The following is a 14,901-nucleotide window of genomic DNA, read 5'->3' as shown; positions in this document are numbered from 1 at the left end:
AGTGTTAAACCCGGAGCCACGGCTTAATCATCGGACAGTTTTTCTCTCAGGAAGATTCAGGGGCATTACCAAAGAGGGTTACTGCATTGTCACGATGCATATCTGTGGAGCTGGCTGCTCAGAAGGAATGGTGGGGTGGGGCAGGGGTAGTGGTTGGGGATCATTCGTTCAACATGGCAAGCCAGTGCCCCCCCGATAGTGGGGGGGGTATGTTCAGTGAGATATGCCGTCTCCAATTTACAGAACACCAGGACTGTAGGTGTGTGAATAACAGGATCAGATACGGCACACAGTAGGAAACAATTCGCTCTCCTGAGCAGCAGACACAGCCACTGCAAAGGGGGAACTTCTTCGGCAAACCCGTAATACACTGGCACGCAAGCCTTGATGACATAAGCATAACACAGCATTATACTGTTACTTTTTTCCTGGTGTTGAGGATGAAGATCACAACCTTTATCTACAACTGTATATTGGTTTTCGTGAATATAACGTTACTCTGCCTTCCTACATATAATATGCTGCAGTTGTATAATGCTTTTGTTGAGTGTGTCTAGTCCAACCTTGTCAGATCTTTCAATAAACAACGTGATGCCATTCTAATACAACATCGAATATAAAGGCAGTGTAATTTTAATTCCGTGTAATGTACAACTCAATGGTATATGACCAAATGAGAAATTCCCTTTTGGAAGAGCTACAGTTCATATGATCACAGTGAGTTCAAACAACATAGGGCAGTACATTTCTATGCAAGAACGACATCTTACACCAATGTGAACTCATAACCACTCACTCATCAGCAGCAGCCAGCCCAAATTACAACGAAATCCATTCAGAAACTCTCATTAAACCCATCTGATGCAGTCAAAGCCTGTGCGCTATGAGAATACCAGCGTAGGTCTATATTTGAAAACCAAATCAGACTTCAATGAGCGTCTTTGCCCATGAGCCACATCAAATGTAAAAATACTTACGTGAGCAAGAACTGCCACAAAGTTCCGGTTGAGGTGTACCGCCTCGTACAGCGCCAGTAGAATGGACTCATTCGTCCTGACAAGAAACATACCATCATCACCATTACTATTCATATTAACAGCAGTAGCATCAGCAGCAGCAAGGAATGTCAATTATTCACAAAGTTAAAGACACAAAATAGCCATTTGCCATCTCAGCAAGGACGGTGATGCTGTGTTAGGAACACACGACTCAAAGCCGGAAGAGTACAAGTTAAAATGCCAGCCAAGGGGTCGAATCAATTCATCTTCCCTCCAGGCCAGATGAAATAAATACAACTTTGTAGGAAGTCATTGATATTCAAAATGTGAAGAAACCCCAGCCATTGCAATGTGTCATTTCTCCATTGCTGGCTGAGTGGCTGTCTGTGCAAATTAGATGTGCCCCTATTGCTCGTTTGAGATTGCAATTGCATAAATAACCTAAATTAAATTTCCAATTAAAAAGTGTGCTTTTAATGCTTATAAAATGGCTTCTAATACATGCATACATACTTTTAATCCATTCAACTTCAAAACCACAAATCAACTTGTTCTAATTGTTGCTGCTAATCAAAGACTGGTTTGTTTTTCTCTTTCAAACAGAATTTGTAGTTTAACAAGCTACCCGCATTCAGAAGGAGTCTTGTCTAATACTTGAATCGTTGCTTTATTTTCAATGTGCAAGTTCATAGGACCCAGGTAAATATAACCGACACAAACACGATTGTTGTGTGCCTTAACTTAAAAATGTGTTTTCAGTTTAAACGAGACAACTTCAGAGGTTGCCCCAACATATATAATGCGTACATAGCTCCGGGTTGGGGCATATTAATGCTGCAAGACACAATATATTATTTATAACGAATACGACTTGTAACCTGAATTTGCTCAACAAGTGAACATCTCATCATCTGAGCACTATTTTTTTAACAGTCATTTATCTTATATAACCTATGGATTTATAAAGAAACACTTTTGATTTGCTATCATTCCACAGTGTATGTATACCTGTCAATTGTTTAAGGAAAATAAACTGCCTTATTTGAGAGACTTTTAATAAAAGCCAATATACGTCGTTTTATTTTGTCCTCAATAAACCAGTTTAGCCAGAGTATTTAGCAAGGCAAAATTAATTCACACATTGCAAAGAAAAGACACGTCTGTCAGATGACTTTAAAGAATATTCTTTGGGTCTTTCGGTAAAGCCACGTAGATAGAAAAAAAAAAAATCAAAATAATAACAGTATCACGAAGTTTCGATCGCAACACAAGCAATCGTCTTCAGGTGATTTTTTTTTTGTATCTACGTGGCTATACCGAAAGACCCAAATAATATAAATTCCTGCCGTCACGAAAACTTTAAGTCAAGATTTGACTTTAAAGAAGTTTAATTAACCCAACAAGGTCTGTGAAGCAATTTTGAAAATCTTTGCTCATAATGCGCCATCTCTCAGGCTTTTGCGAGTGCTGATGCAAGCAGACGCAAATAAAAAGGAAAATATTTCTGTGGGCCTGAGGGTATGTTCTCGCACACATAAATGAGAAGATTACACCCAAAGCAGCTCAAGCATTTAATAACTGTCGTGTACAAAAGACACACAAGGGAAACAACAAACTTAAACTTCACTTACCATCTCTAATTACGTTGAAGTATTCCCACCCCCTCCCCAAATGCCTGAGGTGCACAACTCTCTAACCAAGGTATCTAGCACTACACCGTCCCATGACAACTATCTGTAAGATGGGCAACGGATATATTGCATTGCGAAATACTAGCTGGAAGACACGGAGACGCTCAGGGACAACGCAGATGCTTTCAATACAGGACTGAGCGACTCACAAAAGTCACATGAGCCGCGATGGGTATGCGTGTCTGCAATGCACCGGTGATTCAACTTTCAAAACGTCTTTCCAGTGTAATTCTCCAAATGTCTATGGTGCCAATCAATGGTTATGCCCCCGCTTTAAAAAAGCCACAGTCTGTGAGTTTGTACAGCACCACTGTGTGTGACTAGAATGTTAGACTGCGTGGTATACATATCTAACGGTAATGGCAAATAGTTGTCAGTTTTTTTTCTTTGTTATGAAACTGTGGGAGTTCTATTACCGACAAAAATAGCCAAAGTGTGTTAGGTACAAAGACATCATATAAAATAAAAGGTTAAAACTGTCATCCTAAATTTGACAACTAAAATACAATGAAAGTTATTTCAAGTACAAAATACCCTGTGGTACATTGACAACTTTTTGTAATACATTTGCAATACATATTTGCTATGTGCTATAGCAACGCAAATATTTGATTGCAAAAGATAATGAAAAATGCTTGCTGATGCCACTGGTAACATCTGTCTTTGCAGGCGATTATGCGAGCGTACTTAAGAGTACATCATTATTCATCCACCGGGGGACGAAGACCTCCTCCCTCCCCAGGTCATCTGCATCCGTTGCGCATCACGGAGGCGACAATCGATCTGGCTCCTGCACACGAGCCGATCCCACTGCTCAAACTCCGTGGTGGACGTCCACAATTACACTTTCCAACAGTTGGTGCCGTTTTTAAATCCTTTATATTAAGTTCGCATGCTTGCTTGCTTGCGTGCTTGCGTGCTTGCTTGCTTGCTTACGACCGTGCAAATCTTTCGGTCGTTTTTTAACCCACTTCCCGTGATCCAATCGAGCTGACATTTTGCACACAGACTCGTTGTGCGAGACAATTAATGTTCGTGGAAATTTTTTTCCAAAATTTTACACTGTTTAGGGAAAATAAATTAAATATTTAATTACCAATTGTTTAATACTGCAGACAATCATCTGACCCATAGGTGGCAGCCATCTCAAGCCAGAGGACGAGAGGACTCTAGCCGCCACGCATATAAAGGATTTAGAGTGAAAAACTTTGTTTTTACGGGTTATACTTATTGTAAACAAAAATATCTTCGGTTATGCTATCTGGTCTTGGAGCTTTGATTAGACTGCAAAGGGCAGTATTTACTTAAAGTGCAATATCTGGAACTTCTTACACTTCTCTTCAATTCGATTTTACTGCTAGGGTTAATGGATTTTTTTGCTATAAAAATGTGCATAAAATTCCTGTACTCGGTGCAATATTCTGTCTCCGCTATGTGTTATGGATTCATCTTAATGAGCCAAGGACTACAACTGGTAAATTAACAATCATCAACCTCTTACTCGTTGGTTCCTTCGGTAAAGTCACGTAGAAAATAGAATCAAATGATAGAAAACGACGTCTCGGTTGCTTGTGTTGCAACAGAAACATCATTCTATTATTGTTTGATTTAATTTTCTACGTGACTTTACCGAAAGAACCAATGAATAATTCCTGCAGTCACGAAAGCTTCGACTCTAGCATCAACCTCTTTTTCGGTGCTTTTGCACTCCCATTGCACACTGTCACATTGAATAAAAAATGTATTGTGTTCTCTTCTCAAAAATGTTCTGATCTTCTTACACAGCGCTATGCTTTGTGGCTTTCATTTGATATTACCATCCCTTTTCATCTCGTCTTCTTCATATTTTGACAGTTTCAGATCATGTGTTCCGGTTGCTTTAATTAACTCCGCACCTGAGATTTTGACATAAATTAATAACTCATGGATTTTCCCTTAAGCCCAAATAAATAATCTAAAAACAGTTATATATTGTTATTTTCGTAAATGTTTGTTACAAGTCACGTGCTTAAACCAAACAAATATATTCGCCAGTTAATCCGAAATCCGCATGATCACCTCTACAGTACAGTAGTTGCCATATCCTTACAACAGTGGGCAGAGTTTGATTGATTTTTATCGGAGTGGCTCTGCTAGACTTAGTGGACAGTCTTCTGCGTCGGAGCAGGAAAGTGTGATCACTGAGCACGCACACCGATCAGCTGATCGTTAGCATTCGTTCTAAATCGAAAGAGTAACAATCGAAATCGTCAGTTGTGCTTAATTTTGAGTGATTTATCTGATAATTTATTATCCAAGTTTTCATTTATGAAACGGTGTGATGGCAGATAAATTTAACCAGAATTTACACCTATATTAGTGGTTTTTGGTACGGGGATCCACGGAAAATTTATATTTTTGGATTATCCACGATTTTGAATTATCCGCGACTTATCCTCCCCGTCATGAGCGCGGACAGTCGAGTCTCCTGTAATTGATTTCATCCTCTCTGTTGAAGTGTGTCACTTGCATGGCAAAGAGTCTGTGGTCACTTCTAGTGATGAATTTGCTGAAATTGGACATCTCTCGCATATTGGCACTTATTCATTAGAATCAGGTCCATGTCCCCGATTCCTTTTTTTTAATGTGTTTTTTACCTTTTAGGTATAAACTCTAATATACTTTCAGTCTCATCTCCCTTGCTCATCTCTGCTCCTTTTACCTACATTTGTATTCAATGCTGCAATGTGTTTTACCCTTCCTTAGAAGCAAATTATTTTCAGTAGTATATATTTAGTCTACTATCAATCTTCATGGCTTTGATAAATTCATCAAATGCATTTTTTAAGTTCAAATATCATTTAACATTCCGTGTTTGCTATAATTTCACATCACATCTCTCTGGAATCTTGTTGCACTAAATGCCCTCTCGGTAAGGAAACTCTATATTAGCCATTATTCACAAGTATGATCATTACATCAATGGCAACGGTGTTGATATCCTGCTGATAAGAATTCTATTTAGAAGCTGCAGGCTTATTCTATCTACTAGTGGGCAGAAACTGCTGTGGCATAAAATTCAATTATATAATTTCATAGGGATGCTGCACAGCATTTGCCAAATGAAGCCAGTTACTTTCCATCAAGGATCTTGGGTAAAGGCCAGCATAGAATGCCTTTCAGGCTCAAAGCTCTTCATTGATACCAACAGACATGTTGCCCGCAAGCTACTGTCAACACAGTTTACTGCAGTGCTGTGCTTTTAGCTTACTCTGCCCATTCCATCAAAGGACGCTCATTATTTGTGTTACTGTACTCGTATTATTAACGCCATTGCTTGGAACATTGATTCTGTATGCGAGTTAATGCTCCGCATTTTCAGGATGTGAGAAAGCATGTATTACTACACCGTACTGGAAGTAGTATATTTTGTATAGGGCTGTATTGACTGAGCAGTAAGCAGTGTAAATGTCCAGAGTACCTGTGACATTAGAAGTGAGAGTCGAGAAGTCTAATCACAGAGCCACCAGACACTGGTTTGAACATAACACTATATCAGCATGTAGCAGGATACATTTTAGAAGCAACTTAGTTTAAAGAAAGACAATCTCTACGCCACAGCAGAAGATCATTACACCATAATTAGTTACAATAAAAAATCTAGTTTAACTATCTGGCTGATTACAATTACTTTAACTACATATTGCACACAGGAAAGCATGTAATGTAGCCCTCTCTCAAGAGACTGACACAGTTAAAAGTCAAACATTTGGTAGAAGCTGATGCAAACCAAACACTGTCAAAGCATCACAATACTCAGTGGAAAGGCAATATAGATAATAAGTGTTACATACATTAAATGTGAATACAGTTTTGTTGGAGAATTTTCCCATTTAAAAAGTACAGACAGGTTTGTTCCAGAATTTTCTACTTTAAGAGCAAACTCTGGAATTTGAAGCACATTAATCCAGCAGAAAACATTGTTCCGAGGCAGGTTTATGGACTGTTGTATCACATGACATGCTAACTACCAACAATTCCCTACATGCATTGTGTATCCTTTCCAGTGACCTGACTTTAATGCTAGCCTTCAGGGCCAACAATTTCAGCTGGAATCTGTGCCAAGTAAATGCCTCCCCTCAAGTCACAACACACTTGAAATAAGAGACCAGAAATCTATATTTGTGAGCTATTCCAAAGAAACGATTGTAGCAGTGGTCATTTAACCATGTGATTCCATCTGATTGGTATTGTGCCATTCAAATGGTTGAATGGCAAACATGTTTCTGTAGCATGCACCACGTAGAGGGAGCCGTAACATTTTTTACCCGTGGCGTACCACAGGATGAGGAGTAGAGTCAAGGATATCGTGCATGGAAAAATTGTAATGAATGGGAAAGGGAAGCGAGCAGGTAAGGGGAGACAGAGAAAGATGATTGGCAAAGGTTCTGGATGCCGGGACGGAAGTCACCGAGAGGGTTGAGGAGGTGGTGGCTCAAGACGAGTCGGCAGCAAGAGGAGAGGAGCACCGGGCAGGAAGTGGAGAAGGGGAAGAAGGAATGACTGGGCCGAGATATCGGGATGAGAAGAGGATGATGTTGAGAGGAAAGAGAGGGTGGGAGAAATAGCAAGCTGAAGGGAGCTGCGTGGAGCAGCGTATTGTTATCACAGGGGGTGGCGAGAGGGGATGGATTCATAATGGGGGTGGTCACACATGAATCGTGTGAATTATGGGAGGTTTGAGGTGATTTAGATATATCGAGGTTCACTTAAATAACAATGGGTCTGGAAGAAGGAAAATATGCATCCCAGCATTCCATTATTCTGTTTAAATATTAATGAAAAACTCAATGTACTCTGTATTCCAAAATGAGGTTAAAACTATTCTGATGCATATATGCATTGTAACACTAAATGTTAAAGTATAAAAAATTGTTATCATGTTGTACCTAATACCTATATTTGTAATAGTGTATCTTGCATAAAAACATGCATCTCTTTTTTGGAGTTTAAAGCATCTTCACAAATCTGTATCTAGCTCTTTATAGGTCAAAACGTTGTTACTTACAATGCCACCGATACCATTATATCCCCTTATTGCTTCATTCTATCTGCTATAATAACCTATCTTGAGGGACATGTGATCAAATGCAATAGTAACACAGCAAGCTGCCAACCCACTTACTTGACAGACATTTTCTCTTCTCCGTCTCCCACAAACATGCTTCCGACCTACAAATCAAAGAACCCCACGTTAGAAAAACCTTTCATATATATGTAGCCGAAGCCAAACATAATGTCACAACCACAGAGTAAAGCTGAGAGATTATTGTTTATATAATGAGACAATTCAAGAGGTTCTTTTCAGGTGAGCTTGGGTCATGTGCACCAGAAAAACGCATCATCAGGACAACGCAGAATATCAGCCAGGCCAGCTTTAAAGATTTTTTTTCCTAAAACTAACGTTTGCCCACAAGTGCCATTTACAAGGCCAGCACTTGCCGACTTTGACCTTTTTCGCACAGCTTTAAATTACACTCTCATCGAGAGGAGGGTGCGAATACACACAAGTTACTTGCCAGTGCGACAATGTGGCCACTGTGGTAGCAGTATCTGTGTGGATGTGCGGATGTTATCACCTCATGCGCGTAAGTTTTCACCAGCTATTCAAGTGTCCTTCAAAATGTAAAAAATACTCTACGATGGAATTGGCCATACATTCTAAGGTTTTTTAGAGCTCCATGTTTGTGAAATATGCCCTAGTCTCGTATTTAATTTCCCTGAAATGTATCATTTACTTCTGCATATGCGTGATGCTTAATACATCACCATGTTTGTGATGGCCGAGAAGATGCCTCCCTGGTGCTCCTCTTCCTTGGCTTTGTACTGTCTGCGGCACATGGGAAGCAAGGGAAGAAGGAATTCAACACGACGCACGCGACACTGCCAAGGTGACCGTCTACCAGTGGCACCGGTGAGCGTCGACTGCTGCTTGCAAGACTTCACAACATTTTCCCCGCTTTTTCCAAAAAAGCGCATGAAAATCAGTGAAGTTAGCAATACAATAAACGATCATTCATAACATGGCAAGCCATTACAAGGGCACAGCGCAAATTACTAAAACATTCAACATCAGTCATTCGTCAAGCGTAATGAGAAATAGATGGTGTCAACATACACCTCGCTGAAGACCTGAGGAGCTCGCTACACCGCGCTGCTCGAACGCAGCATGGCAGACGCGCATCCACCTTCCACAAATGGACGATCAAAGAATCGCCGAACCGCGACCGCGAGGTGAAGTCCAAACCATCAAAAGCGAATCACCGTCGAATGTGCCGTCCGTGTAACATTAGCACCTCTGATTTTCACGGTTGGCTACATAAGTTGCGAAAGAAGTTCAACATACGTACGACATCCTGGTGGTGTCACTACGATCCACACAGCGTCTACTGCTGTCTCCTTGTATTGGTTCAATGTACTTCGCTTCTACAACACACTTCAGAACTGTTGCATTTCCATCCCACCATACAAAAGAAAAATTATTGGTAATGTATGGTTTGAATAAGTTTTTTTTTTTATGGAACAACCTTGTCTCTACTGCACCGAATTATGTGCACGTGGTACAAGTGTATACATGTCATGCATTTAGTAGACAGTGAATAGGTGACATCATTGAGGAGTTAATCCCTGACAAGAACAGACCCGATTCACAAAACATATTCTGACAGGGGTAGTTTAGTGAACCCAATAAATTTTTCACACGGTGAGCAATCCATGGCAGGTGTACAGCCTCTCTACACACTGACCATGTGGAATTCAAATTGTGCACGTTCCAACAACATACCCCACCGCAGTACACCACACAGCACCATTATATGGCTGCTTAACTGTTACTGCAGTCAATGCCAAATGCATTGATTTGCCTAAAACTTGATCATTCTGAAACAGGAATGATACGCAAGGGTATCTAGATAACGAGTCGACATTCTGGCCACTGCGACAGTCAATGGCACAATGTGATTAATTAAGAGCACACTGGTTCTGCCTCCAGGGCGTAATCATGCCACTTGCGACGCACGCACTGCTTCTGGTGTGTAACCCTTCCAAGGCCCAGGACTGTTCTCCCCTGGGTCAGTTTCACACGGCCAATAAATTACAGTTTTTAAAAGTGACACTTTATTATCCTGGCATTGCATACAAATTAAGACCGTGCAGGCTTCTCAAGACCGTCGTGAGAACATAAATATAAAAACAAAACCCCATTGAGGTTTGCACGTGGAGCGTATGCAAGCAAATGGGCCATTAAGCGGTAGAAAAGAAACCACTCACTGAAAAAATTACCAACTTAAAGGAATTGCTATAGACCATTAATATCTCCTAAAAACTAATGAGCATAAAAAGTTTGGGGAGATACAATAATAGGTAATCGGGGAGATTTGTATGCGTAGTTGTTATTGCAGTTGCAATAAACACCCACACCAAGGCATGCAAGCCTTAGTGGTTAATGCCGATATGATTCCTTGCAAAAGGTTTCTGTTTGGTGCTTTAACATCTTAACACCTGTTTAATTGCCAGAAAGGGTAAAACCTATTCCTATATTTTGCTACTGGCAAGGGAGGTCCCATGATGAAGTTCAACATGCATACATAAAATAAAAATATGTATGCACGCACAATAAGTCTCGATCATGTGTTTTCATTGGGCATGTAATGTCACACGATGTATAAATAAACCAACCTGTTGTATTCTGTGAGAGCCCTAGAAATGACAAGACCTTCCCCCTGCAAAGAAAAACACAACAATTATTTCGTAAATAAACAGCCTAATTTCATCTATTCAATATGCACATGTAAGATATACAATTGAAGCATCCATTAGAGGTCTAACTGAAACTCGGGTGTACTAACGAATACAAATGTAAAAGCAGGAATAATTTCAAAGGTGGCACGTGCTGGCCCCCAACTCTAAAGGCCAAAAGGGCAATGACCACCATCCCAGCCCACTTTGTGGCAAGGAGGGCACAGGATCAAGCACGCTTTGGACGAAACACCGTGGTTTCTGCTTAATATATATTTGTGCTGGTGCTCAGGCGAATGTAACCAAACTTCTAAACTGAGCAAACTTTCACGTAATGGTGCATTTTCACCTTTGCTCTCATGCCAATGGACTATGCTAATGACCAAGTTCATATAATTACAGGACAGTCCATCTAATGAATGTTACATGCGACCAAACTTTGATCATTCGTATTCTTTGGGTCTTTTGGTAAAGTCACGTAGATAAAAATAAAATGAAAATAAAGTGATAGAAATTTGCAAATTGTTAAAGTGAGAAATTTGCAAATGTCTCACTTTAACATCACTAGCCCCGCCCACTTCGTTTATGACCCTTGGGCTACACCCATTTCAAACCTTTAAAACAGCTTGCCTCAGCAGCTTTCCCCCTCCTTTTTCTCCTGATGACGATTGCTTGTGTTGCCGTTGAAACGTCGTGATATTTTTATTATTTTTTTCTCTATTTACGCGACTTTACCAAAAGACCCAAAGAATATGAATTCCTGCAGTCACGAAAGCATTAAGTCAAGATTTGATCATTCGTTTAATTGTATACTTTCCAGACATGATTTTGTAACAATGCAAAGCTCATTGTGCCTGCTGGGTTTGCAAGGAGCAGTATCAGTGTGGGGTAGCACTTCAAAAGCAAACATGGCTTGACTAAGTAAAGTGTATTTACGCTGTGATATTTATTGAGATTAAAAAGGTGGCCATAACCCAACAAAAATATCAGACCATGTACAACAACTAATAAAGATGTACAACTGAAGTAGAGTGTCAATTTCAAAGGGCGGCTTGAGGTTTCATTTTAAACTTGGAATGAGAATGCCCATGTGAAGATTAATAATCAGTCTCTTCTCAAGTTTATTTTACAAGCATTATTAACTTATTTTAATAAGAGATTAGCTTAGTGAGCTAGGCATACTTTTTCAATAGCCCTCGGCCAAAATGTCACCCTGTCTTATAAAGATTTATAGGACAGGGTGACATTTTGGCTCAAGAGCCAGGGGTGACGGTCTTGAGCTAGTAGTGCTCATTTTAATAATTCAAGAGGGAAGATGATGATGATGAAGATAAACCCTAACGAAGAAGTAAAACTGGCAACCTCCCAATTGCGCGTTAGGACACCGTGAGACGGGCTCGAATTTTTGTTTAACAGTGGAAATGTAAACAAAACTCGTGACACTCACATTCAGCGCCATTTCATCATCCAGGATGGACAATTTGACGATGTAAGGGTTTGCCGACTGTGGAGAGAACATCCCACGCATGAGCACACGCCAAACACATTTAGAATCTGAATATTTATTTATCCTGGAGAAATCCGATGAGGTATGAACCTCTTTTTCACAGATTTCCAGTATGGTGATCCGCTTAAGAAGAACACATAATTGGGCAATTTCAAAAACACAAGTGCACCCCCTAATAAATGTTTAACTGAAAATAATGCGTAATTATCATAATGGTATGCATTTACATAGTACGTAAAAATACATTTAATAGCTCCAGGGTATTCTGTCCATTCGTATGACTTATTTAATGTTCCAAAAAATGCTAATAAGTTTAAAAGCTTTGCACGAATTGCTTATGCATGTTATCACTGCTAAATTGGCAACCTTTCAACAAAAACAATTGGATGCTGAAAATGAAAGACGATAAAATGCTTGATAAAAACGTGATTAAATATGCTATGTATATCATGCAGGGTAGAGACATTGATGGTTCAGAAGCAGTACGTAATTTGTTACTCAAGTAACTGGCCGAAGTTGACTCTTGAATGCCACCAAAATACCCCAGACACTTACATAATGCACATACATAATGCACATACATAATGCATACACAACGTGCATGCATAATGCACATGCATAATGTACATGCATTATGTATGTTGATTAACTTTGAATATCCATTGTAGTTTATATGAATACATTAACCCCCCCCTGCCCCGCTCTGATCCAAGCACCTCATTGGCTCACAAGTGATGACATCACATTTATCCCTCTTATAAATAAAGACGGGAAAAGGATTTCTCCACAACTCTGGCTGTCGCCTGATGAGGTTGGTTGTAATCATCGGCGAAACGTCACGATACTCGAATTGGAAATGTTGTGAGTTTACTCTCCAACACACTGGTGTGCTGAACTAGGAGCTAATTGGATTATGTTTTGTTTACGTGAAAAACCTTACTCAGTGGCTCTGTTGGATGGTGGCAGGTTTAAATGACACATATTTACACGATCTAACCCAAAAAAAACTCTATTATGGACTTGTGAAAGTGTTCAATATCCCAGCTGACCCTTCAACTCATCGTGAGAAAAACACATTCTTACTGAGGTGAATGACACATGCCAAGCCTCACAGATAACCCTTGAGAGCCTGACGGTTTTTGCACAATTTGTAATGTCTCACAAGCAGTGCAATTTGACTAAAACGTGATTTTTTTGTTGCTTACCTGAAAATAACACACTTCTCAGCCCTATTTATTGCAGTGTATTCTGATCAGTGAGGGTTATTGAAGGTGGGAAGCATAAACATTGCATCATAGTACAGTACAACAAATTATTTTTCTGCACTGCCCTCTGGTGACAGAACACCTGCATGACATGAAGGCACGAAGATTGTATTAGACTCGCGAAAGCAAGGGCTGCCATGCAAGCACTGCTGCTGTCGCTGTTGGCGAGGCTGCCCACCCCTCTACGCCCCTCATCCCCTCGCGCCTCTGTGGAGGCCCCGTCTTGGAGCACGCACCTCGTTCTTGCGGTAGTTGACGAGCAGCGCCAGCAGCACGACGGCGTCGTGGCCCAGCTGCTTGCGGCTGGGCTCGCTCGACAGGATCTGTGCACATTTCAGTGGCACGCTGTGAACGGAGCCGCAGCAGCCAGTGGCGAAGAAGGCAACCTCGAGCAGTCTACCGTCGAGGGCGCGACGCCGCAAGTGTCGTCATTCGTTAACACCGCACGCGTTTAACCATGTGCCCGCCGAAGCGATGACGCTCACAGGTGAACGTGCACACTTGGACAACAAGTCCTGACAGATTGTGCGTGTTAAGCCATTAAAGGTTTCGACCATTCGCCACATTGTATGTATGTTGAACTTCTTTTGCACCGTATGTAACCAACAATGCTAATTGGAAGTGTGGGGAGAAGGACAACAAACTAAACAAAAAAAAGCAGCTCCAATGAAATTAGTTTTAAATCTAGATTTAAAAGTGCATAGCTCCAGTGGCTTGCTAATATCAAAAGAGCGTTCCAGACGGCCACAAAAGTGCATCTGAAAGCGCGCGATGCGGTGACCATCTTTATTCGATGGCCAGCCAAAAGCTGCTGCGAGGATGACCGGAGTTCGCGTGATGGTTAATGCAACTTCATGAGATCATCAAGGTATTGTAGTTAATTTGTGAAAAGCATTTTGCGTGTAATGAGTGCGACATTCATTTGATGCAGCATCGCTTGCAGATACTTGTCTTTGAATGTCTTTATATACTGCCAAACTAGATCCACAAGCTTTGATGAGAAGTAGTTATTTAAATAGAATAACCTACTCTTGAATGAATTAGTCCACTCCAATACCGACAGTTACCATAATCACACTCCAGTCTGATGCAATCCACGATATGCTGTGTGTTTCAATAACACCACGTACCATTCCAGGTTTTTTCTGCACTGCTTAGCTGACAATGCTAAAGTAATTATTTGCAAGGAAGAGTGCACTGTCAACATCATGCAAAGGTTGGCTTGAAGGCTATGATAATTCAATGCATCCGTAGGTACCACAAACACGGCAGGAGCCTTGGTAAAGACCCTTGTGGCATACATTTACTGGCCTGGGATATATCATCTGTGTTTCCAATTGCAAGTTGGATAAACAGCATTCAGACACATGGCAAGCACTTTGTGGGAGAGCAATTGCCGAGATTTAAATCACTGTGCATTAAAGTGGATATGCCAATTGAAAAAGCGTACAACTGTTTTAAGCATAACTACCCTGTGTAAACATTCAAATACCACAGCAATTTACTTTATCCTATTATATACACCGATTCCCCAAAACACAACCTTAAGCGAACTATATTTATCTACACCACAAATGTGCACACTTTTCTTTCGTGGAAAGATTAGTCACCCAATGCTTAAAAGGCAACCTCGGCCTTATTAAGTGGCAACCCATGGACAGAAT

The 14,901-nt window shown here is 40.5% G+C and overlaps 1 protein-coding gene across 2 annotated transcripts in view; it reads right to left on the bottom strand.

Moving 5' to 3' along the window:
• The window catches only part of ARMH3 (armadillo like helical domain containing 3), a 94,341-nt gene that overhangs the window by 62,289 nt on the left and 17,151 nt on the right, over positions 1 to 14,901 (bottom strand). For both annotated transcript variants that reach the window (XM_061552835.1, XM_061552836.1), the window contains exons 8-13: positions 13,474 to 13,560; positions 11,913 to 11,969; positions 10,406 to 10,449; positions 8,498 to 8,558; positions 7,854 to 7,900; positions 978 to 1,053 (exon numbers count right to left, since the gene is read on the bottom strand). In XM_061552835.1, coding sequence (XP_061408819.1) covers positions 978 to 1,053; positions 7,854 to 7,900; positions 8,498 to 8,558; positions 10,406 to 10,449; positions 11,913 to 11,969; positions 13,474 to 13,560 — 372 coding nt within the window. The remainder of the gene's footprint in view (positions 1 to 977; positions 1,054 to 7,853; positions 7,901 to 8,497; positions 8,559 to 10,405; positions 10,450 to 11,912; positions 11,970 to 13,473; positions 13,561 to 14,901) is intronic.

This window comes from Lethenteron reissneri, chromosome 17, assembly GCF_015708825.2.
Source record: "Lethenteron reissneri isolate LAM-NWPU_2019-01 chromosome 17, ASM1570882v1, whole genome shotgun sequence".
NCBI lineage: Eukaryota > Metazoa > Chordata > Hyperoartia > Petromyzontiformes > Petromyzontidae > Lethenteron > Lethenteron reissneri.
The sequence above is the reverse complement of the archived record's forward strand: the minus strand, read 5'-3'. Positions and strand labels throughout refer to the sequence as shown.